General features: G+C 38.9%; 1 protein-coding gene and 1 long non-coding RNA gene across 2 annotated transcripts in view; one reads left to right on the plus strand and one right to left on the minus strand.

Moving 5' to 3' along the window:
• LOC144628774 (uncharacterized) overlaps positions 1-12,356 on the minus strand; it is a 28,212-nt gene extending 15,856 nt beyond the window's left edge. Inside the window, exons 1-5 of the mRNA XM_078486893.1 lie at positions 12,187-12,356; positions 11,754-11,805; positions 11,440-11,538; positions 484-644; positions 320-341 (exon numbers count right to left, since the gene is read on the minus strand). Coding sequence (XP_078343019.1) covers positions 320-341; positions 484-644; positions 11,440-11,538; positions 11,754-11,805; positions 12,187-12,356 — 504 coding nt within the window. The remainder of the gene's footprint in view (positions 1-319; positions 342-483; positions 645-11,439; positions 11,539-11,753; positions 11,806-12,186) is intronic.
• A 2,087-nt stretch (positions 12,357-14,443) lies between these two features.
• On the plus strand, positions 14,444-23,423 carry LOC144629247 (uncharacterized). The gene is made up of 4 exons (XR_013566320.1): positions 14,444-14,515; positions 19,899-20,014; positions 21,783-21,912; positions 23,287-23,423. It is a non-coding gene; the product is annotated as an uncharacterized LOC144629247 (long non-coding RNA).
• The last annotated feature ends 1,096 nt before the right edge of the window (positions 23,424-24,519 follow it).

Raw genomic sequence — 24,519 nt, forward strand, 5'->3', positions numbered from 1 at the left:
GCATGCACCACATAAAAGATCATGGTGAGATTGGTCATTTAACTACGTTTGTGAACAGAGACGAAGTTATGGACCTTAGAACATGGTTCAAAATCCATACAAACGTCTCTTTTGTGCGTCCCACAAAACCATATACACTCTTAAAATATTTATGATTTCTGTGAATTCAAATGGTAGGTCCATGGCAGGATTTTACAGCTGTCACAAAACTGATAAACATTTGAAGAGTTTATAAGGTTTTGGGGTAAGCTGGCTCGATCATTATAAAACTTATAACGGTATAAAAGCCAAACCTTTTCTCGTGGAATATCTGACTGACTTTGACAAATATCAAAATGTTCCTGAAGTAAAACACACAAAAGTTAATGAATAAGAGTCACAACACCACACCACATAACGTCATATAGTCAGACTGACATAAGCCAGCATACAAACGTAAAGCTAAGGAAGCAACAGATAACCATTGTTTTTCAAAGTATAAACGTCTGATTAAAGATGAACGATTCTTGACAATATTCACAGTGTATTTTCCTCCAAGAACATTCAAATACAATGTGACCTAACAGGTCTTGGTTGGTGAGTTTCTCTGTACAACCTGAGTGTGGACACTTGACCACCTTGAATGGGCATTCCGATTGGTGTATCTTCAAATAAAAATAATATATAAACAATAGCCTCAATTTGGCGCGAAAATGTGTACTGATATTTGTCAGCGGACATTATCTGTTCCGAGAATTAAACAGTTTTCCAAGAGCGCGAAGCTCGAGGAAAACTGTGTTCTTCGAGGAACAGATAATGTCCGCGGACAAATATCGATCAGTACACATTTTTTAAGCCAAATGGAGGCTACTCTGTTTATTATTCTTCAAATATTTTAACACAAGGCCGCTCATTTTTTCGACTTTTTTGCTCGTTTACAAGCAAAAGGAAGGAGAATAGCGGTTAACTCTCAAGGGACTGTTTTAATTTCTCAAGGGAATACTTTCCGCTGTGGGTGATCAAAGCGCGTGACTTGTAAAGTGTCACTCTATAGTTGTGCTTCAGCACTTCCGTTCTTGTCGAAAAAACGTGACTTGTCAAATTTACAAACGTTATATAACAATTAAAAGCGTGAGTAGCCCAAATCTTACGTGACATAACCAATTAAGAATGTGAAGAAGGCAGCGAAGTTTAAAACGATTAAGAACGCAATTTGTCCTGGTACAAGTCTTGAGGCGCTAATATTAATTTATAATTGAGCCGCGAAAACATCAAGACAGCGTTTAAACCAGTGCGAACGTTAGGAAATATCTTCAAAAAGCCCAAGAACCGACCGAATAAAGAGCAGTTGAAAGGAATCGTATACAAAGTGACTTGCAGGACATGCTCATTTGCGTACGTTGGGGAAAACAAAAGAAGCTGGAAATCGCGAGGGGCCGAACACAAGCCCGGAACAAACGGAAATATCAACTCCGCGATTAAACATCATGCAGTAATCGGCCACGACATACATCCAAGTTCCGCCGAAATTCTTGAAACAGGTGTAAGCAGCAAGAGCAAAAGACTGTTTCTGGAGTTTTTACATTCTTTTCTCGACAAAAACACTATAAACGAAAGAGCGCCCTTCCCAAGGGTTTACGCATCGCTAGTTGCTCCCCAGGGGGCTTATTAGAATTCTGCGAACCTTGCAAAATCCATCATTCTCTGAAGAAGACCGCAGAAGGCGATCGAAAATTTAGAGTATCCTTTTATATTTTTAGATCCGTTTTAAACATTTTTTATATTTTAATATTAATTTAACCTAAAACGATTAACAACGCAAATTTGTACTGGTACAAGTCTTTCACACACTAAAACGTTGCTAATAGTTAACCAAAGGGAACTCATTTCGTGACAATTGATTATTTCTGCTGAGTTGCACAATTTAGAATTGCATCATTCAATGCAGGTGTGAAGTGATATTTACAGTTTTTTTTGTAGCCTGTTGTGAAATTACTTCCGGTGGAAGCAGTAAACACTAAAAGTTTTTGCTTCTGTTCAGAAGTTAATGCATCGCCATTAGAAAATTAAACAACAACTGTTTTACTGGAAATGTAGACGTTAGAAATGGCATGTGTAGCCGTAAGGTAAAGAATAACGCGAGGAGAAACGGCTTTTGGTAATATCCAAAAGAAAATTTACTTCTCAATGTGGGGTTAAGATTGCGTGACGAGACAAAAGGTAACTCTGTCGTGCGTAACCTTTATCGGGAAACCTTAAGCCGAGTAGAAATCTTTCTAACTCGAAAGGAAACAACTATTTCGATTAAAGGCAAGCGTCAAAGTTTACCATTTTTAACCAAGCCAAAGTATATGAGTCGCAAAGCACCCAGCCGTCGCGACTGACAAATACAGCATTTCCTTCGCGAAAATAAAAAAAAAATGCTTGAACTGAAAGACGTTTGAATTCGCAGTTGCCCTCGAAGCTCGAAGCTTGCTTGAATCTTCGCAGGATAATTGTTAATTGTAACATATATACCAATTAATTTTTGCGCGCGCTCATTGAACAAAACGCATCACCTTTGCGTCGCAGTTGCCCTCGAAGCTTGCTTTCTCGGCCAACTGTTCATTTTTCGGACAATCTTTCAGCTTCGGGCTTTGTTTTCCAACATACCAGCCGCCTGAAGGGACTTGATCCCACGAAAGGGGCAAGGAAAAATAGTGACAAAACTGAACAATGTCACAATTCTAAAACTAGAAATAGCTGACACTAGGTTGCCCCCGAAGTTTCGACGATGTTTATCGGTTTTTCTTTTGCTGTTCATCCTTTTCTACAATTCAGACATTTGATTGGAAATTAATTTTCTATTTTGGATGATTATTAATTATGATACGGTAAATCATTTAATTACAAGAACGCAACAGCATCTTGGCATCATTTTGTCATGTTTTGCTGTGGTGGGGGATCTCAACTAGACTCAAGCTAGACTTTAAAAAAAGTCCGTCGTCTTTATTAATTAAACACGCCGGGACGGTCGACCTATCGCGACTTGAGTGGCTCGTTTTCGCGACTTCGTCGCTTTGAATGGGCCGCTCTGCGGGCTCGAATCGAACTCACTTCACTGTGGGAAAGTCTTGATCTCAGCGAGGATAAACTTTAGAAACAGCAAAACGTTTTAAAATTACCATTTGAGCCGGCCCAATTGTTTTATAAATATATGGGCTGAGAGCCCAAGCATGAAGAATGACACGAAAATGATCAATCTTTAGAAAGAAAAGGATGTCGAAAGAATTTCTTACCTCTGTCAAAGCAAACGCCTGCCGCGAGTTTTAAATAATCACAATGCATCTCGAGATCTATTTTGAATTTCTTTTCTTGATGCCGCATATCATCTTGTAAAATTAAAATTTCGTCCGGAAATGGACCGATCAAGACTTTTGAAGTTTTCTCCATTCAAGTAGTTTGTGCCTGGTAAATCACGGTCAGTTAGACAAAGGCTTTCTTATCGTAAATCACGCTTCATGACAACGATCAACTTTTTAAAAGGAAAGGATACCGAAAGAATTTCTCACCTTTGACAATGAAAACGCTTGACTTTCTAAAAGTCGCTCGCTTCTGGTTTCCGGTTTCGCCTGCCGCGAGTCTTAAACAAATATCTCGAGATCTTTTTTTTTCATTTCTTGTAAATCCCGTCCGGAGATAGACTGATCACGGCTTTTCTCCGTTCAAGTAGTTTGCGCTTGGTAAATCGCGGTTTTGGACTAAGGCTTGCTTATCGTAAATCGCAGACAAATTTGAAGATATGGCTTGATATGTTCGTATGTGTTCCTAGACATATTTCTTCTTCGGCCACTCAGATGTAAAAAATGTGGATTTTCTTACTTCTCTGCGAGTTACTTAGTTAATTATCGCGAAGTCTTTTCAACAATTGCATTGCTTTCGGCTTTTAGACATTGTGAAATGAATAGGCCTCGAAAAAAACCTCAAATTATCTTTTTCAAAATTCTGCCCAACTGCAATCAACCTTTACAAGCTTGTTTGTTTACTTGTTGTCATCTGTGCACGTGCTCACGCTTTGGGTTGTCATCATCACCTAATCATCGTTTACTTGCGTCATCATTGACCAATCACCGTACAGGCAATTTTATCACACCTACCGATACTACTTGCGGTCGCACTTTGGCCAAGTCGAGATTTTGTCTGGTAATACCATATATACTCTATATTCGCGCGGATTACAATGATGCCTCCTCGGGTTTTGGCCTCTGGGCCAAAACCCTGCGGGGGCAACAAATGTGAGAATTATAGAAAGCTTTAATATTGGTATGTGTTATACAATTCATTATGTGCATCTTTGTTGATGTACATCTTCATAAATTGTTTTGAGTATTTTTGTGCCTTATTCTAACTATTTTGTTCTTCTTTTAGGTAAAAACTAATTTCGAGCTTGCTTTGTGCCATTTGTCTTACCATCTAAACTGGTCTACTTGAGTCTACAGAGAAAGCAGAATTATCTAAAACTTCAGCGCTCATACTCGCTTTGAACTGGTCACAAATTAAATCAGCTGAATTCTCATTTGCAGTTTTTAGAGCCAGCGTTTCTAAAGTAAAGGCCCCAGTTCGCTTTTTTCAGGGTCATTTGCGAACGGGTCGTCACAAAGTGCGAGACAGCGAGGCATGCGACCCATTCGGGTTATCCTACATAGCCCTTTGGTTAGCCTAAATGGCACTCCGGTTAGCCTGCAGTTAGGTTAGCCTTTTTTCGACTATTTTGCTTGTTTACAAGCGAAAGTAGGAGAATAGCAGTTATGTGAGGCAAAATTTGGAACCACATTCTTGATAACTCTCAAGGGACTTTTTTAATTTCTCAAGGGACTGTTTTAATTTCTCAAGGGATTTCTTTCCGCTGTGTGTGATGAAAGGGTCTCTCATTAGTATTGCGTCAACACTTGCGATCTCGTGTTAAAAACGTGACTTGTCACATGTATAAACGTAATATAACAATTATTTTTAAGCGTGAGTATCTCAAATCAGATATGACACAACTAATCGAGAATGTAAGTGGTTCAGCCCATGAAGGCAACGTATAAGTCTTTCACAGTCTAAAGTAACCTGCGATCAGGCTTTCACGAACATGTGTTTGAATTACCCTTTTGAACGAGCTGATCGGATGGTTTTTAAAATTTGATTTCTGCAAAGGCTGATTTTGTGTAAGGCTCAGGTCAGTCATTTAAAGGTCGTAGTTTTCGTCACTGGCACGATCGTCTGGCGTCTTTGGTGGTGTGATGTAATACTCTTCGACACCACTGGTGATAGATCACGCTCTTACCGAATCCCATCGGAAGCACCGCCAAAACATCTTTTCTTTCACAAACTATTCGTCGAATACACTCCCTTTGTTCGTCTTTAAATGTTTTGTGAACAAAGCTCTTGAGAGATTTTCTAAAACCTAGAAGAACTCGCTTTCTACTTCATTCCGCTCAACTAGCCTGCGTAGCAGGCGTCTGTGTAGTTTTTAGTTTGGCTACGCTCAACCTGCGCTCAACACCCGCCATGATAACAATCATCTACCATTGTGTTTTTGTCTACGTGCGATATTTTTGGACCGGAAATAAGACTTGAACTCCATTAGCCAATCAGGATAGAGTTCTAATGCTGCCTTTTGTTTTCTGGCCAATCAGAAAAAAGTCCAGATTCTGGACTTTTTACAGACGACTCGACAAGTAATTGTATCAGGCGTTCATTTTTCCGTTGACCCCTCCGCCGCGAGAAAAATAACGCCTGATCGCAGGTTAAGTCTAAAGCGACGCTAATATGTTAACCTAAAACGATTAAGAACGTAAGTTTGTACTGGTACAAGCGTCTCACACACTAAAGGGGTGCTAATATTTAACCTAAAATGATTAAGAACGGAAATTTGTACTGTTTAATACAAGTCTTTCGCATACTAAAGCCGCGCTAATATTTAACCTAAAGGATTTGTTTTCGCGACAACCGATTGCGTTAGTCACGCTAAACACGAGTAAATAATCATTTATTCGCGTTCTCAATTCACGGGATTTCTTTTCGGTGTGGGTGAACAAAGCGTCAGTCAACACTTGAAGGCAATGTATAAATTCACACGGGATTTCTTTCCGCTGTGGGTGATGAAAGGGTCTCTCATTAGTATTGCGTCAACACTTGCGATCTCGTGTTAAAAACGTGACTTGTCACATGTATAAACGTTATATAACAATTATTTTTATGCGTGAGTACCTCAAATCAGATATGACACAACTAAGGATTTGTTTTCGCGACAATCGATTGCGTTAGTCACGCTAAACACGAGTGAATAATCATTTATTCGCGTTCTCAATTCAAGGGATTTCTTTTCGGTGTGGGTGAACAAAGCGTCAGTCAACACTTGTAGGCAACGTATAAGTCGCGCTAATATTTAACCTAAAGGATTTGTTTTCGCGACAATCGATTGCGTTAGTCACGCTTAAGGTCGCGGGGGATACCTACAGCATGAATAAATTCATGAAGCGAAATTTTGCTTGATCTGCATCTTGTTAAGCGCTTATTTCTCGGCTGGTATGGATGCGATTAAGCTCAAATTTTGCAGAGACATAAAGAAATGATAAAAGATTATGTGTGTCGTCTTTTATTTGGTAGATTCTACTTAACGGCGATGTTATAGCCACGTTAGTGCCAAATTGGGAAGAACATGATTTTGTGGCAGAGTTTACGGAACGAGCAGGAGACAGCACACTGTGATCTTGTCAAAAAATAATCAGTCGATATCTGTAGAGTGTCATAACAGAAGCGGATTTTTTAATTTAAAATTTGCCAGCAAGTTATGGCGGTTTAAATGCGCAAATTTTAATTTAATGCCTTCTACCTCTTTCTAAAAGAGCTCTTTTAAAATTCCGCCTCTGTTATGACACACTACAATGTCCATAGTTTACCTATCTGCAGTGGCAAGTCATAAAGGTCTGTATCTGCGCTGTATTCTCTGCCACAAAATTGTCGGAAAAGTCCAAACTTTGAGTTTTCCGAAGGTGTCCCGACCAAAACACGATCAGTTACTAAAGGAAAGATGTAATTATGGTAATTATATTCCACGCTTTTTTAGTGAGAACAATGCGTTTTTATGAAGGACATGATTAGCTATGATTGTTAATGCCGAATATTATTGTGATTACTCTGAGTTGCAGAAACAAAAACAAATTGAATAAATATTAGCTACAATCTATATAAACGTATATCGCCAGTGTTGTTTTAAATTGGTTAAAATATCAAAGAAACAGGAATTTATTTTTTCAAAAAAATCACGCGCACGCACCCGCATATTTTTATTCAGTCATGAATATCTCGTAAAGTTGTCGATGTCACTTTGTCAGTCGTTGCACTTCGTGCATACGCTTTAAATAAATGCATAATGATGAGCCTAAGGTGTCCCCCGCGACCTTAACGCGAGTAAATAATCATTCGCGTTCTCAATTCAAGGGATTTCTTTTCGGTGTGGGTGAACAAAGCGTCATTCAACACTTGAAGGCAATGTATAAGTCTTTCACAGACTAAAGTGACGCTAATATGTAACCAAGAACGTAAGAACGCAAGTTTGGACTGGTACAAGCGTCTAACACACTAAAGGAGCGCTAATTTTTAACCTAAAACGATTAAGAACGCAAATTTGTACTTTTACAAGTCTTTCACATTCGCGACAATCGATTGCGTTAGTCTCGCTAAACACGAGTAAATAATCATTTATTCGCGTTCTCAATTCTAGGGATTTCTTTTCGGTGTGGGCCGGGGGTGTGGGTATATATGAAGAATGTATTGAAGCGCTGAACTGTTTGTTTGCTTTAGTAGGCCGGAATAAGCGTATACGCGACACGAGTACTACAGCTTATCACATATATAGCGAGAATTTTAAGCAATAAACCTTGCAAATAGAATTCTATATTTGCTATATTTCACATGTGAAAAAAGCGATACGTCCAATCAGCTTCGCGTATAGCTTTCTTCACATGTGAAAAATATAACCAATCAGCATTTAGAGTAGTACGACTCAACCAATCACAGCGCGAGAATTCAAATGGTTTCCAACGAGCAACAAGTTTACTCCCGACGTCAGTTTATGTTTTGAAAACATGGCTACACGTTTTCTTCCTTTACAAGTTTGCCTTTTAAGAACTTTATGGAAATGCAAGCCAACAGAAACACGCTAAGCAAAACCTAAAGAATACAGCAGTGATAAAAAATCATTCTTCAAAGGCGAAGTGAAGACCGACGAAGGCGAAGTGTCGATAAGTGAAAGCGAAGACAAGACTTTCATCGGAACTAACAACACATCCGCGGACTTTCTAAGAATATTCAGGCACTTTTGGGATCGTCTTGGTTAAGTAAACTGCATTTTTAATCTTGAGTTACGTGGTAATTATTGTTTAATTAACCGACTCGTTGTGTTGCCACAATTTGTTCACAATTCGCCAGTAGTTTATTCGCTTGTGGCGAAGTTTCCTCGATGCGATACGAAGTTTTCAACGTAAATGTAACGTAGTGTGTTTATTTAAATAAAGTTTTTGTCTGGGAGAAAAAATGTATATCATGTATATTATTGAAATAGCGAATTCGCTTGTAGAGCTATGTGCATTTGCAGCTTTGTTTTCTCGCGCCGTTAACTGCAGCTGTTGTACTGATGTCAAAAGTTTTAAACTGAAAAATCGGCTTTAAGTGTTCAATGGTTGAATTCTCATTATATATATAATAAACAAATTACAGCATAGAAAGTGCTTTGTACGGATTTATATTCACTCGTTGCAAAACTTTGGAAAACTCACTCGTTCGCTACGCTCACTCGTTCGTTTTCCCAAAGTTTTGCAACTCGTGAATATAAATCCGTACGGCGCACTTTCTATGAAGTAATCTATATATATTCAATGTGTTTTCGATTGGGTTTTCTTTGGCTCCTTAATTTGCGGTTGAGTTTTGTAAACAGCGCGTTATTGACTTCTAGGTTGCAGTTTTAATTTAGAATGTGATGTGGAAGTGTAAAGTATTCAGGTAAGCTAAGTTATCAGTTTTCAAGACTTCCACTCCTAAACAACATGAAAAGCCTCTTTCACCCTTTAGCAAAAGACTACTACATACCACAATTGACAGCCAACAGATAGACCATAGCAAAATAGTCGTAGACTCATAGAGACCTTTGATTACTATAAGTAGGGATTTTATGCCTCGCTGCTTTAAGCATGCCTCGCTGCCAGACGACGTTCGAATAGTATCCCATGGTGCAATTCTCCGCGCACTTCACACAATATCGAAGTTATGGCGGATTCCACCGTAAAATAACGCAGCTTTCTTTACGGCACATTTCGTATTTTTTTCCAGTCAAAAGCAAGAAAATCGTATTATTTTGTTGTTTGTCATACTTTCATTGATTTGCAATTGTCCTATGACCGTGGTTTGTTAAAAAACGTCCTTTATTTTGATTATTTTGATTAGCTTTCCTTCACAAAGTGTTCACTGACCCGCAACGAGGTCATAAATATTCACGATTCTTCGGATAATAAGCAGGTTTCTACTAAATATGGGTCTCACGCTAGCATAATGAAGGCCGTATTATTGTACTTGCAAAGAAGTACCCAGAAGTACCCGCATCTTAATGACTTTTTCAGCGATCAAAGATGACTGAAATTTCGATCGAAAACCAGCGCCGCGTGCTGCGAAGCATGTGTGATGTCTGTTTCAGGCAACAATCGCTGGGCTCTTTCGTTAGCGCTTTGTCATCATTGCCATTCATATTTACATTCAAAATGACTAATTTCGAAAGTAATCTTATCCGTACTCTTCAAATAAGTGAAATGCTTACAAGTGGTGAAAAATAACCGTAATAATAAGCTCAAATATGTATTCACAGATTATGTAAACAACGCCGAACGAGCCCGCCGGCTGCGAAGCGGACGGACTAGAGATCGATAGAGATGTAAGAAGAAATGTAAGAAAACCGATTCGGATCAGCACAGGACTTCTTTATTAACACTCCAGCAACAAAAAGCTCATCTATAGCCGAATTTTTTACTGTCACAGGAATGAGAGCTCTTCAACGTTCGTCCAATTGTTCAATAACACTAACATGTATTTCTCTGTATACTAGCGAAACACAGGTAAATCCCTTCAAGTCCTTCAATGTGACACTGAAATTCTCCTTTGAAACGCAGTGAACGTAGAATAAGTCGTTTTCCTCGAAAGCAGCAGCTTTTGAATCAAAACTAGTCCGGAAACATGCCATGGCGAACGCTTCTTCTCACTTCGCGAGAGCTGAACAATACTGATTACCTTATTATAGGAAATTAACGCTTCATGAAATTAACGCGAATTTCAAAAATTCGCGTTAATTTAAGTCGCGTTAATTTTTGTTAACGTTAATTTCCGCGCCGTTAATTTAGTGGAGCGTTAATTTCCGCGACCTTAATTTCCATTATTTTGGTCCCAATTTCTCGATACAGTCCAGACGTTCTAATCTCCTAGGAAGAAGCATTATTTCATCAGGGTGGAAATCTACCAGTGTCACTGAAACTGTCAGATTCCATCGCTTAGCCCATACGTTTCGGTAAAGTATCATGAACATTGTCTCCGTCTCGGGTTATACGCCTAGTGTTGAAATAAACTTGTTCCTGTTGTCTCAACAAGATTTTTTCTTTGTGTGCGTCGCGTTAATTTCCTTCATTTTAAAATGTTACCCACTCTTTCGCGTTAATTTCCTTTATTGGGAAGTAATTTTTCCTTCAATTCGTGTTAATTTAAGTCGCGTTAATTTCAAATACCTTAATTAACACAAGCGTTAATTTCCTATAATAAGGTAGGTCACGTACGCAGTGATAATATAAGATGAAACGAAATGCATCATGGGATACTATTCGAACGTCGTCTGCCTCGCTGCCTTGCCTCGCACGCCTCGCTGCCTCGCACATTTGTACGACTCATCAGACGACTTTTACGTCCAAAATCATGTCCGTCCCGTTTTCACACTAAGACGACTTGTTCTTCTCAGACGATTTGTCCGGCCATTTCCAGACAGGGGATGTGTAATTAAAGTTGCTAATTCTCTTCCAGTTGGTTTCGGATGGGCTTTTAAAAGGAAGGGCTTATATCTGGGGGGGGGGGGGGGCTCATCAGCTGAAGGAAAAAAAATAGGAAAAAAAAAAAACGTTTCGAAATGAGCAGCGTTGCTTGAAATATAGTCTTCATTAAATGCTTTTGAATCACACCAATTCATTTTAATATTGGGAACAATGTTGGGCCTACGGAGGAGGAGGTATGATATTCGATTTTGTGACAGACAGAACGAACGCCAAAAGAACACTATTTCAGTAAATCAAGTCTTAGCTGCTCTGCTAATTTAGTGCCAGCAATGACGTCGTAAGTAATGGAATATTTCGGCGGCACATACACATGATACATAAAAAGAAGGTCCGAGAAAAAAGTATAGTATACCTCCACAGCACGCAGTTCTCCCGTCCACGAACATCCAAAATGGGGACACTCCACGGTAAGACCCTGAATTTGGCGATGACAAGCGAAATCTGGAAATATCTGTCGTTTTAAAAGAATGGCAAGCAGACTTTATTTTATAAAGTTAAATATAACTAGAAAAAACACATAACAGGTCATTCTAACCTAACAGTTTGTAAAATACGAAAACAGCTGACACATTCAATATGTGGACACACTTGCATCATTTCGGAGGCTTGGTGACTAGATAACTGCACGCTAGCACGAGTTTGCGTGACTCAAGAGTAATGAAATACCTTCTCACGTGACAAAGGCTGTCTGTCTGCTGGGCATGTCGGTGAAGGGCGTCTGAACAAAGAAAAATTTGCATATAAATTTTATAGAAATCTACACCCATCGTATACTTTCATGAAAAGCATGCAAAGAAATATCGCTGGAGTGACACGCGAGCCCGAAAACCCTGGAAGTATAAGTAATAACAACAACACATAAATGTTAAATACGCGTTGGACAAACATGGCAGAAGTTGATTCAAGACATACAACAAATACCAAAATTACCAAAACAGATCCGTTGCTCCGATTGAAACACGCAGTGCAAGCTCATCAATTCTTGACCATTACATTATTTAAAGACATTTCTCACTCTCACTTAGGTGAACTGGCATGTCGGAGATGTTTCTAGATATTTTTAGATTTCTGGAACACTGCTGCCGTATTGCTGTGTTACCTCAACAGGGATTCCATACAAATGTTACAAAGTCTGTGTCCACATTCTACAATCTGCACAGGATCCTTCAATGTTAAATGACACACAAGACATTCCAAATCGTCAGGGACTCTACTGGTAAACTCGTAATCGTACCCGCCAAGCTCTGGTACATTTCCGCCTTCCGCCATTTTGTTTCAAAAATCACTTTCTCTTTCTCAGTAACTGCAGGAAGCGCGTCCGGCATACGTGACCAAGCATCCTATTTGATACGCTGTCATTTCTTGTCCAATCATAGCCTGCGAACACAGACGTATTTCCGGCTGTCGTTTATCTTTGCTATTTTTCGGCGGAGAGAAACGACAGTTGGTAATCGTAATACGTCTGCGTTCGCGGAATGGCTGATAGCGTGACTGGAAGTCACAAGCCAGCTCGCGCTTCACAGTGCTTACAATACGATTGTTTTGCGAGGATGCCATTTGCATTTTGGAATCGGTCTGCAGTCTGCTTTTGCGATTTACAGACAGACGTGTAGTAGAAGAAGGGGGAAGGAAAGGGGAGAAATTCGCCCAATCTTTAAAACAAATTTAAAAGTATCGATCGCGGTTCGATATATCGCGGGACAATTAATGTTTTGCGCGCGCTATGTTCGACTAGCTACACGGTCAATTTTTTCAGTTTTCTGGACTTGCTGTTAAAAAGCTTATTAATTTTGATAACAGATCGGCAACAACCTTTTAACGTTCTATTTCGTGTAGTTTTGTGATGCCTGCCTGCAAATACACGTATTTTTTGTGATGTTCAAGCAATGCTTGCTTGCTTGCTCCCTCTTCTACATACCTAGCCTGCGTTGCAGACGAACGAAACCCCGGTAAAGTGTGCACTATACCGGGGTTTTGTTCGTCTGCAACGCAGGCTACTACATACCTGACCTACCTGGTTTCTTAGGACAGAGCATTTATATACTGGCCAAGGGATAGAGCATTATTTGACCTTAATGAAGTCGTAAGCGGGTTACAAGTGCTATACCTATAAATACAAATTTTTAATCGTTTCTTGTAAAGGGAAAGTAAAAATTATTTTTAAACTGATTTAATATAGAATGACGACTGACTAGATATAAAATTCCTGTGATTTATAAGCTTCTGATTCCTATTGTTCATCACGGGGAACTTTTGAACACTATGTTCGTCGCCGTCTTACGAAATTTGACTCGAGTGAGAGAGGAACGGGGATGCTCGTCGTCTCGCTTAGGGTCAGTCAACAAAAGTCGCTTATATACCGTATTTATTCGTTTAAGCGCCCTGGGTGCTTATTAAATTTTTGGACCTTGAGAGGGGGCGCTAATTCGAGGCTGGGCGCTTATTAAATTCTTACCATTTTTAGCAAGTAGTGCGCTTTTTTTCCAAGAAAAATGTTAATAATAACAGGACGTGAAGATGTCCGAAAGCCGAATTTTTATGATCCTTGAATGTTTCTGTACATTATTGAGAAAGCTTGGTCTTCGGGGTAGTCTCTTGGTAGCACTTAGCCAATTACTCACCTCTCATTTTACTTCTCTCGTGCATGTCAATTTTTTAGGGGGTAGGGGTTGGCGTTTGTTCGAGGCTGGGCGCTTATTAACCTTTCCTACTTACAGGGTGGGCGCTTATTCCAGGTGGGCGCTTACAGACCGCTATGTTGGACTGTTGGTGGTCTAGTGCGACCAAGCATGCAAATGGTATCTTTTATTAAAGCTTTTCTGAAAAGAACAACTGAAATTTCTCCAAATGGATCTACGTTATTATTGGGGGTGTGTGGAATGCTTTCCGCCCCTTGTTCGAGAATGGCATTTGGTAATGAGCGATCCCACACATTCGCTAAAACGGTGAAACCATTGGTATTTCCATTTGTCTTCGGCGCGATTCCTGGTATGTCTTCATCGACGATTCTTCCGAAACAGTGTTCCTGAAAGTACTGAAACAGTGGTTTTGCGTTGATGCAAGTACTCTCGCTAAGTCGTGTTCGTCAAGATTCTGCTTTGTCTCACTTTTATGGGCATAAATATTATTTTCGTGAATAGAACTGAATAGAAAAATACACATAAAACATGAAAATGTTCAATTTTTTTACGCAAAACTTAGAAACTGAATTTCATAACCGTGAAATTGACATGGCACCTGATAATGCAAATGCATATTGAGTTAAAAGCTTCTCAACAACTACCTGTTATTACTAGAAATGATCTGACTGCTTTGACGTATCGAGACGTGGCAGAGATATTCTTGTTGGTCACACGCGTAAATTCAGCACTAGTCGTTGAAGAAGAAGAAAAAGCGAGGCCGAGATTAGAAACCATTGCAAAACCAAGGTTTGGTTGATACAAGTTATGTAGTGTCATAATGATGTTTAGCAGTATTCATACCTGAGATAATTATCGTAGTACAGTATGTTGGTTCTCGCCTTGCTTCGAGGGTTGATCTCTGGGTACTCCGAGTTTCCTCCCTTCTGAAAAACGAACATTTCCAAATTCCAATTCGATCTGGACAGAGGACCCGGATGAAAACCAGCAAGAGCTGATGTGGCTTCTTCTCTAAATATATATATGTTATTTGCCGGCTGGGAGGTCCGTATAGTGAAAAACTGTGACCGAGGTCTTGAAAATGCTGCCCGAGGCCGCAGGCCGAGGGCAGCATTTTCAAGGCCAAGGTCACAGTTTTCACTATACGGACCGACTCTAAGCCGGTAAATAACTTATTTATTTTTTTTCTACTTTAATGTGTTTGATTAAAAAACACCTAAAAAATCTACAAAGACTTTCTTGCCAAATGTGTTTGTATTTATATACGCGCGCATCCAATGTTGAGTCGATCGCCATAAATGAGCTACGGCAAGAGTAAATAATGATCTGTTTGCTATATATTTGAAAATATCTTGAATCTAAGCGCCCACTTTATCTGTGATATTTTAAACTGTTATAATGAATCACTAAAAGAACTTGAGGAGAATTTTTCCCTCACGACCAAGAGTTAGTTGTTAGCTTGTTAATGTTAATGTTTAGTTATTAAGTGTATTCTGTTGTAGTCCTGTGGAACTGAAATCTTCAAGTTGAAGATAAAGTCAATAAAGTCGCTATAAGAGCTTACTGCCAAACAAAATAAATTCACTAAAATGAACAGTACTTAAGGAAAATTTCATCTGAAAAAAAAAAGAGAAAAAAAGCATCTGAAATAATAGAAAAGCACAATGTAGAACAGAGCAATCAGCGAGTTGCGAAACACTTTTAACTCCATTTCGGCTTGTGAGTTCTTTAGTTAACTAGTAATACGTGACTCGAAGGGCCTCGCGAAGCTCTGGGTTGGGGAGGGAGGGGGGTGTTATAAATAAGGAGTGATAACCGGTGATTTGTTATTGTTGCCTAGTAACGGACATGGCCGCGACACCCTCGTTCCCAGGGTCTACTCCGCTTTGAAAATGGCGGCTCTTTCTGGCTCGTAAAGAGGTATAAAGCGTTGGGAAGCGCAGGCTATTTTCAAAATCATCGACAAATTATTGGATATTCGCATTTTGGACATTTATTTCAGGGCATTAAAAAAAAGAAGAACGAACGGCAGGAGGATTCGAACCCTCCGCCCGCGCGCCCCTGATGGCCATGAAAGGTTTATATAAGCCTGAATAGGCGTTGAGGGAGTATTATGTGGAAATCAGTGTTATTTTAATCCGAAAAGAAAAACGATAAAAATAAAAGGCTCAGGATTCGAACCTACACAAAAAAATAATATAAAAAAAAGAAGAAAAAAAAAAAACCTTAGCCGGATTCGAACCCCCGCCCTCAGTCCCGAAGATCTGATTTAAAGTTCGACGCTCACACCATTACGCCACCATCGCGCGGCCGTGTGACGCCATTTTCGCCAGACACCAAGCTCACAAATATATATATATACAGCTATTTCAATAAACGTTGTCGGGTCAAAGCTTAAAGCTAAAAGGCAAGACCGTGTGGCGTTCTGGGTATTCACTACAAATTTGCATATAAGCTTCATTAAGCATCATCGCACGTGGAGAATTCAAGAGTTTGTTTTTTTCTCTCGGGAGGCCTTTCTGTAGCTTTACCTTCACTGTTGCTTGGTTCTGAGTTTTGAAAATTCTCCTTAAATTCAGTGTAGCTAAAACCACCTTGTTTCACATGTCTGAAGAAATAGAAAACGTGCAAATTCGCGTTTGTCATGTCATTATATATTTTAGTATTCAGTACGTGCAGTTGCCCTCTTCTTCTACCCATACTGCCTTTCAGTCTTGTCTTTAAGCTTTGATCCGGACAACGTTAATTGAAATAGCTGTATATATATATATATATATATATATATATATATATATATATATATATAACTTCAAATTTCTTGTGTGGAACGATTTTCGGAGAGCGCTCAACTTTTTAGGAGCGGTATTAAATTATTTAAAAAGGTTCCAGGCTTCAATAGTATTCCATCGATTTATTGCAACAGCTCTGTTTCGTATGGTCAAAAGATGACCACACTCTTCAGGCAATTTTTTCGAATGACCGTTAATTTGAATGCTGGCGGTTAAATACAAAATACAAAATATACAAAATATGGTTGCTAGGTAGCAGCTGTGTAGATTACGTTACTTTCAAGTTCTTGAGGACAAATCTATTTCTATGGGGGCATGAACTCGCTAATTCGTTGCGCTTGTTTAAGCTACAAAGATCTTTTTTACAGATAATAATAAACTTTTCGTGGAGACATAGATTACATTTCTTGCTAATATTATTGTATGGCTGACACTTTCTTAGCACTTTCCATTTAATTTGATAGGCTTTTTTCGCGTCTTTAAGAGTCCAGATGTGTTTTGATAGTTCAGTTTCATTTCTTTTGTTGGTGTGTCGAAAGGATGCGTTGTGGTTTCTGTAGCGGTCTTTAAAGTTTGTTGCTAGTCCTACGTATGATTCCGTGGAAGTTTCGCTTGTCACTGTTGCTTGATAGACTACATTGGTTTGGAGACATTGACCTTCCAGAATGAGTGACCGGAAAGGCCAAGAATGAGCTTCTCGAGTTACAATCAATCATTTTCTATGCATCTAGAGAGAAATCCAGGCTTTCCCTGCTCCAGTGTAACATTCACTAGCCTCTCCGGTCATACTATTGAATCATATGTCTGAATTTATCAAAACCGGGTCAAAGAAAAGTGACGTCAGTATTCTTGAACAAGTACGTTACTGCGCGAATTGGCTTAAAACGCCACAAGAAAGGGAAAAAAAAAAAAAGAAATACAGCGCTGAAAGGTGAAGAAGAGAGAGGAGAAGAGAAAAAAAGGACTGGCATTCCCTTTAGTTTTTATATCATCGAGTTTGGAGATAGTTTCTGGAGAGAAAAAAACGCGTTTACAGCGATTTCGCTTAAAACGGTGAAAATTTCCTTGACCTGGTTTTGATAAATTCAGACATATGATTCAATAGTAGTGACCGGAAAGGCCAAGAATGAGCTTCTCGAGTTACAATCAATCATTTTCTATGCATCTAGAGAGAAATCCAGGCTTTCCCTGCTCCAGTGTAACATTCACTATTTCACATTCACATTCACTATTTTCTTGGTATACACACTCGCCTAAAGGCTCGTGTGTATACCGAGAAAATACAAGTGACTCGTGGGATATTCCATAGTATACCACTCGAAAGCGTTGCATAACTAGTATATATATGACCGTAAACTCCACACGAGATTTCATCCCGCCTGAGCCCTTTGAGGGACAAAATTATACACCCCGCTACGCTCGGCCTTCGGCTCTCGCTTCGCGAGGAATTAAACTTACTTTTCGGACTGGAAAGCACTTAGCTATTTACATTTGTATTTAACGAGTCAAAAACCTCTGTGTTGATTCCCACAGTTTTCTGTTTTGACAAAAAGTTTGCGAAAGTGAAACTGAATGAAGCTGAAATGTGTAGTTTGGTCGCCTGCACAGTGACGGCACAATATTGCGAGAATTAATTTGACTGTTTTTAATAAAGCATCTCATTTTCTTGAATGGCGATAAGCAGTATTCGGTTTTGGAGAAAAGTAGCAGAGAAGCAAGGTGTTTGAAAGGATAAATCGAGTCTGTAAACCGGCGACTTGCAGTTAACCGCAATGGCGTGAAAATCAGTGCGAATGCACAAACAACGATCGGCAAACCACGGCCATAAAACTATAACTTCATTTTGTCACTAAAGAGAATAAATACTCGCCTTTTGGAGAACTTCAAGGCCTTTAATTCCACTGCTAATTTTCCCTTTCAAATTTACAACGGTTGGTGAGCAACTACAAAAAAAACTGTCATGGGTTCGTTCGTCTCGCCGCGAAATTATAAATGAAACTCACGAAAGCGTTACCGTGGCCCGTGGGCAGAGATAGGAGAATCTTGCCCGCGCTAATAACCAATCAGATTGCAGGATTCGTTACCCTGCCCTCTTGGAAAAAAATAAAGCAATTTATTTTATTTTAACTTTGAGTTCTATAGACCAGGCATGAACTTTCTTCTAAAAGTACACGAATTCTTGCTCTCGGAGGTATCTTTGTACTTCACACTGGTTAAGCTACTTGTTTCTTGTTCTCTGTTGCTTCTTTTGTCATTCACATTGATTTATTTTGGGTCTGTCCATTTCATGAAGGCTTCATGAGTTCGAGTTCGAGTTAGAATTTCGAGTTGAGTTCGAGTTCGAGTAAGAATTTCGAGTTCGAGTTAAAATATCGAGTTCGAGTTGCTTGCGGTTAGCTCCACTCTGGTTTGCTTGCGGTTAGTTCCACTCCTATTTGCTTGCGGTTAGTTCCACTCTTATTTGCTTGCGGTTAGCTTTCATTTGGTGACACCGGGCGACACTATGCCTGACCAACTGGGAAAATGTTACCCCATAACTCGAACTCGAAATTTCTAACTCGAACTCATAACTTCGATACACTCATTTATTTTATCAGAAAATATAATATTCTCATTAGTATTAATTTTCTTTATTTTGAACGACTTTGCCTTTTCATTCGTGTTATTTTATTGTCGCTTGATCTTTAGTCGATAAACACGAGGTTAAATTATCTATAATAGGTAACTGGGAACAGTTTGATTATTTAATTTTCTCTCGAAATTAGTTTGAATCTTTTTTCTTGAACTCGAAATATATTTATTAAAGTAAATCTTAGTAATTTTACGCAATCCCTTTTCGTTTACATTTAACAAATATGAATTTCATATTCACTAAAAATAAGAGTGTTTAAAACTGTGAACCGTGAAATACATGGCACCCGTTTTCGTAAATGCGTACGGAGATTAACGCTTTTCAATTAGTACCAGTTATTGCTAGAAACGATCTGACTGCTTTCGAGCGATTTTCACATGACTGTCGAAAGTAATTCTCGTTTGCTTTGTTTTTGCATTACTACGCTTAGTGATTGGTTTAAAAAACCTCGCGCCACTCTCTCTACTAATAAGGGCCTGATTGATTACATGAGTAGGGCTGGCTCAGTTTGCCGGATGACTTCCAGCCCAGTATCATCATCATCATCATCATTATTATTATTATTATTATTGTTGTTGTTATTATTATTATTATTATTATTATTATTATTATTATTAACCTCTCTAACATTTATTCAGTAGCTGATTTATCATTTGTCATTTTAACTGTTTAATAAAAGTAACAAAATACTGCTTTCTTTCGAAGAAGACAGTTTATTTTATGCTCTGAACATTAAATATTCCATCACCAGTTCAACCATGGATACCAAGTTTTATTTGTGCCTGTTGGTGATCATGTTGACGGCCATTACCGTGCAGGGAGCATGCGCAGAAAGCGAAATGAAGAATCTTGTGAAACGCAGCACTCGTAAGTTGTCAAATGTTTTCAGTTTCAACCTTTGATCCTACTTAAAATACTACTACCTTATTAGTATTGAAATTGACGCTCCCGAAAATTAAGGTCTTTGAAATTGAGGCGGCTTTAACCCGAGCAGAAATGTCATAAAATGTGATGCTCGTGAAAAGAAAGGCATATTTCCGTTTCCAGTTGTTTGGAGCAGGTTTAGCTCATATCTGACTAGAAAATGTCAATACCGTCCAAAAAATGTGCTTTTATCAAAGAAAATCCCGGCGCCAAAGGGTTAATTAACGCGAATTGCAAGGGAATTTCTTTTGAATAATATTAAAGAGATTCTTGATTTCTCTAAAGATATTTTGGCTGTTGTACTGCTCTTCTAAAGGCAAGAATGAACTGGAAATATTGCAGATGACATATCTCTAAGGCTTTTATATTGAAAAGACTGAAAAATAGTGCACAAAAAAAGTCTAGTTTTTATAAGTGTTCGGTTAGTATTCAGAATTTGAAATAAAATGAAGGTCTCCGAATGTCGCGGAAATTAACGCTCACAAAAAAATAACGCGACTTAAATTAACGCTCCAATTTTGAGAATTCGAGTTAATTTCATGGAGCGTTAACTTCTTATAATAATGTTTTTAGTACTATTTCCATTTTCATTACCTTTGCTGTAACTGTTACTATTATTATCTTACTCAATTTTGGAATTAGCCAATCAGAAGCCTGTGGTCTTAAGCGTTGTAACTAGTATAACCCTTCAAATATTTTTCGCGCATGCGATTGGTCTAGACACGTCATATTTTGCAGCCAAAACCGCGGGATATTTAGCAAATAAACTCTTTTGAGCTCTCGACACTTGTATGGCAAGGAATAGAAGGACGAATTAAGCGATTGCTCCTGCATGCTTTTACATAGCAAACTCCGCCCTAAAATCTTAGTGTTTTACTTCGTACCTGGTACGGAACCTCCCAACGGGTTATCAAGACATAATGTTTGGTTTAACACTGGTTTTAGGCGGCAGTATACTGGAGGATAATACCCGAGGCTAAAAGATGTATACGTTATTTGCGGGGGGGGGGGGGGGGAATTCTGTATAGTGAAAAACTGTGCCAGGGTACAGGGTACAGTTTTTCCTTATACGAACCGACCAAGGCCAGCAAATAACGTTTTTATTTTATCATCTTTATTTTGTCAGGTAAAGAAACCCATGCATAAAGATTGAGTCACAAAATCTCTGTTTGGATGATCGGTGAATATGATCGATGTTATCGCAGAGTGTTGTTTCCTTTATAAATCGGAATAAAATAGCTACCCTAAAATGAACTGCACTCACGGACGGGTTCATCATAGACACAAAACACACAAGAAAAAAAAGCATCGAAATAATAGATAATAGCATAAATGTGTTATTAAAATCAAAACACTAAGCTTAAAATCAGTCGCAAAACATTTTAGACCAATTTCGGCCTTAGTTCAAACAATCCTGACAGGGTTTTTTTAACCTTAAAAAAGACTCCGTACCCCGAATTTTGTAACTGGTACAATAAATAATTAGTAATTGGAGCTTGTGCTGTACAATTCAGGGAATAATCGTGCTCGTAATTTCAAATCTGCCTCACGCCGTGCGCTCGATCGATTTTGAAATTACTAGCCCGATTACTCCCTGAATTGCACTCCGTACGCTTAGTCCAATTACTTTTGCTTCTTAGTGGTAGTGATAGTGGATTTAGTATAAGTAGTAGTCGCGAATTGACGAATGAACAATATCTTCCGTTTCTAGCGCAATGTCAAGATCCGGCTATTTGCGTGCCCGTACGCTACACTTGTCATCATAGACGGCCTGTGGATTGCAGTTCGCGGTATAGCTGCTCAGCTGGTACCTCAGGAGCTAGACGGTGTTGCTGCCCCAGGTATGAACACTAGTAACAGGAGAATGTCGGGATTGCGGACGCTGTATTCCATATTCCCTCGCTAAAAGAGGATGATGATTATTTAATATTCGAAACGTCAGCTTTCCAAATTCACTGCGGCAGTACTTGGCTTCACACTAGAAGCTAATATATAAGTTAGTTTCAAGTAAGCACTTGACTCAAGTGCACTTGAGAATCTCAAGTCGCATTTTACAAAATCTGGCTTCACACTTGATGACAAAGTATATAACTTGAGGTACAAGCTGTCAATCATCTTCAGAATCGTGTTATCGTGACAATGCTGCATGCTGCTTTTATTTGGCTTCCATTTCCCATTCGTCAAGTGCGTTCTCAAGTGTGGTGTAGACCATACTTGGCGGCGCACTTCGGCTTCTTTGAACTACGAAAGTTTCCATGGTCATCAAGTAAAGTTTAAGTAAGTACGTTTTACCCCTTCACACTCAAAGTAGGTTCCAAGTGCACTTAGATTATACTTACGAGCTCTAGTGTGAAGACAAGTAGTGAATTCACCTTCAATCAATCAATCAAACAATTTAGAAACATAAACATCGAGGAGCTCCTACAAACTCTTAAAACGTGTACGTGTATGTAAAAAACTAAATAAAACTGATTTCAAGGAGAAAATAAAACTAATCTGCCAATAACACATAATTAAGAACCAAAACGCTAAACATTTACATTCACCCGTCGACAAAAATTATTTACAATTTATAAGACTTTTATAAAAATGAAAAATATTTGACAACAATATCACATTAAAAGCTTACTTTGGGCCATATAGTGATGGCTTGAATGATACAATCACTCGGCCTGTTCATCTCTAATTCTCGGAGGCAAAGCATTAATTCCATAATTTAAAAACCAAAACTGCAAAAAATCTTTGCATTTTTCCTCAATTCGAAGGTAGTACAAGCCGCGCGCAAATTATATTGTACATTCCTAAAGGAGCTATGTTACGGTATTTTGAGTCATTTTTTCTGATTACTTTCAAATTGATGGGAACCTCATGATCAAAATAATAGTTTTCTCACGTAGAAAATTAAAACACCAACGGAATAAACACGGAAATAAACAAGGACGATTTCAACTGACGAAGATTAAGACGGATCACGAATGACAAACTTGAAAAACAAATTGCCATTTTTTCAAGATGCGTTGTTTGTGACTTAGCTCCTTTAAAGTTAATAAATTTACTGATATAAGCTTGTATACAACATAACTAACTATTGAATCATACTATTAAATCATATTAATAGTTAATTAACTACCAAACTTTTCCCAAGTACGACCGACCTATATCATAATCAGTGATAAGGTAATAAGGGATTTATCAGTTATTTCTTTATTTTCCAGGGAGTAGACTGTGCCAACAGAATTCCTGGCAAAGTTTAAGGGCCGAAGAAATTGTCGGAGTAAATGCAGAATTTGCAAGCGTGTAAAACACATAATGTAAACAGTAAACAGTGATATAAATAAAGGCAATTCAGCAAAAAATGTCACCTTTGCTTTCGTGCTAGTGTTCGCGACCATATAGGTCTTAATGATCAAACTTTACAATCTGTACTGCTGGTCTTACAACTATCACAGATTCGGGAAGGTTAAGTCTGCATACGAGCCTAGTGGACCATCAGGCCAGAGCTCATCCCGTTTTTGTAGCATGAAGCAACTGGGAGTATTTCTCCCCCCCCCACCTTCTCCTCTAGCCGGGATGCTAGTCCATTTCAGGGTTACCCCCCAGCAGTAAATTTGCCGGTACCCATTTATACACCTGGGTGCATGGAGAGAGGCACTGTAAGAGTAAAGTGTCTTACCCAAGAACACATGTACGTACACAACGCAGTGACCCTGGCCACGGGGCTCGAACGTTAACCTGGACCGCTCTATCCGGCGTCCAGCGCACAAAACATTAAGCCACCGCACCTCCCAAGAACAATATCAGTGCATTGCTAAGTAACAAATGATGAGAATAAAGAAAATAATCAATTAACTGAGGCCAGCTCTCTTAATGAACGACCAAATTCTCACAACGGACATAATAATGAAATTAAAAATGTTGACAACAATACGAAAAAAATTATATCTCGGGTATGCAAAGTTTTGCTCTTTGGCGTTTCCATAGTCAGCCAATCTTCAAACCATTTGAAGCGTGTAGTTTAAGATTAGGTAAGGGTGTGGAACGTGTGAGAAACGGGCGGATTTTTGGCATGGCTATGTCATTGAAAAGAACGCCGGCCTCTACTATCCCAACTGGCCTCTCGAGCAAACAGGGGCTACTTAGAGGTCCTGTGCATCCCTAAGATTCCTCCTTTACACGGTAATTGACACTCTAAGCTTCAACGTAACAATACGCAGCGAACATTCCAAAGTTTTTCTCTCGGATGTCTAGAACGCGCGAAAATTAATTTGCTTTTTCAAGTACCTAGAGCTACAGTTTTAGCTTTGTAAGGCAGTATTGTCATTTTTTGCACGTCGTCAGGCTAGTGACGACCCAAACAGCGGCTGAGAAGGAGTTGGGAGTAGCGTTGTCGTTGTAGCCACATTCATGGAGTAGATGTGTAATATTATCAAGAAAGACATTGATTATAG

The sequence above is a fragment of the Oculina patagonica genome, chromosome 10 (assembly GCF_052425735.1).
Source record: "Oculina patagonica isolate OP01 chromosome 10, crgOcupat, whole genome shotgun sequence".
NCBI lineage: Eukaryota > Metazoa > Cnidaria > Anthozoa > Scleractinia > Oculinidae > Oculina > Oculina patagonica.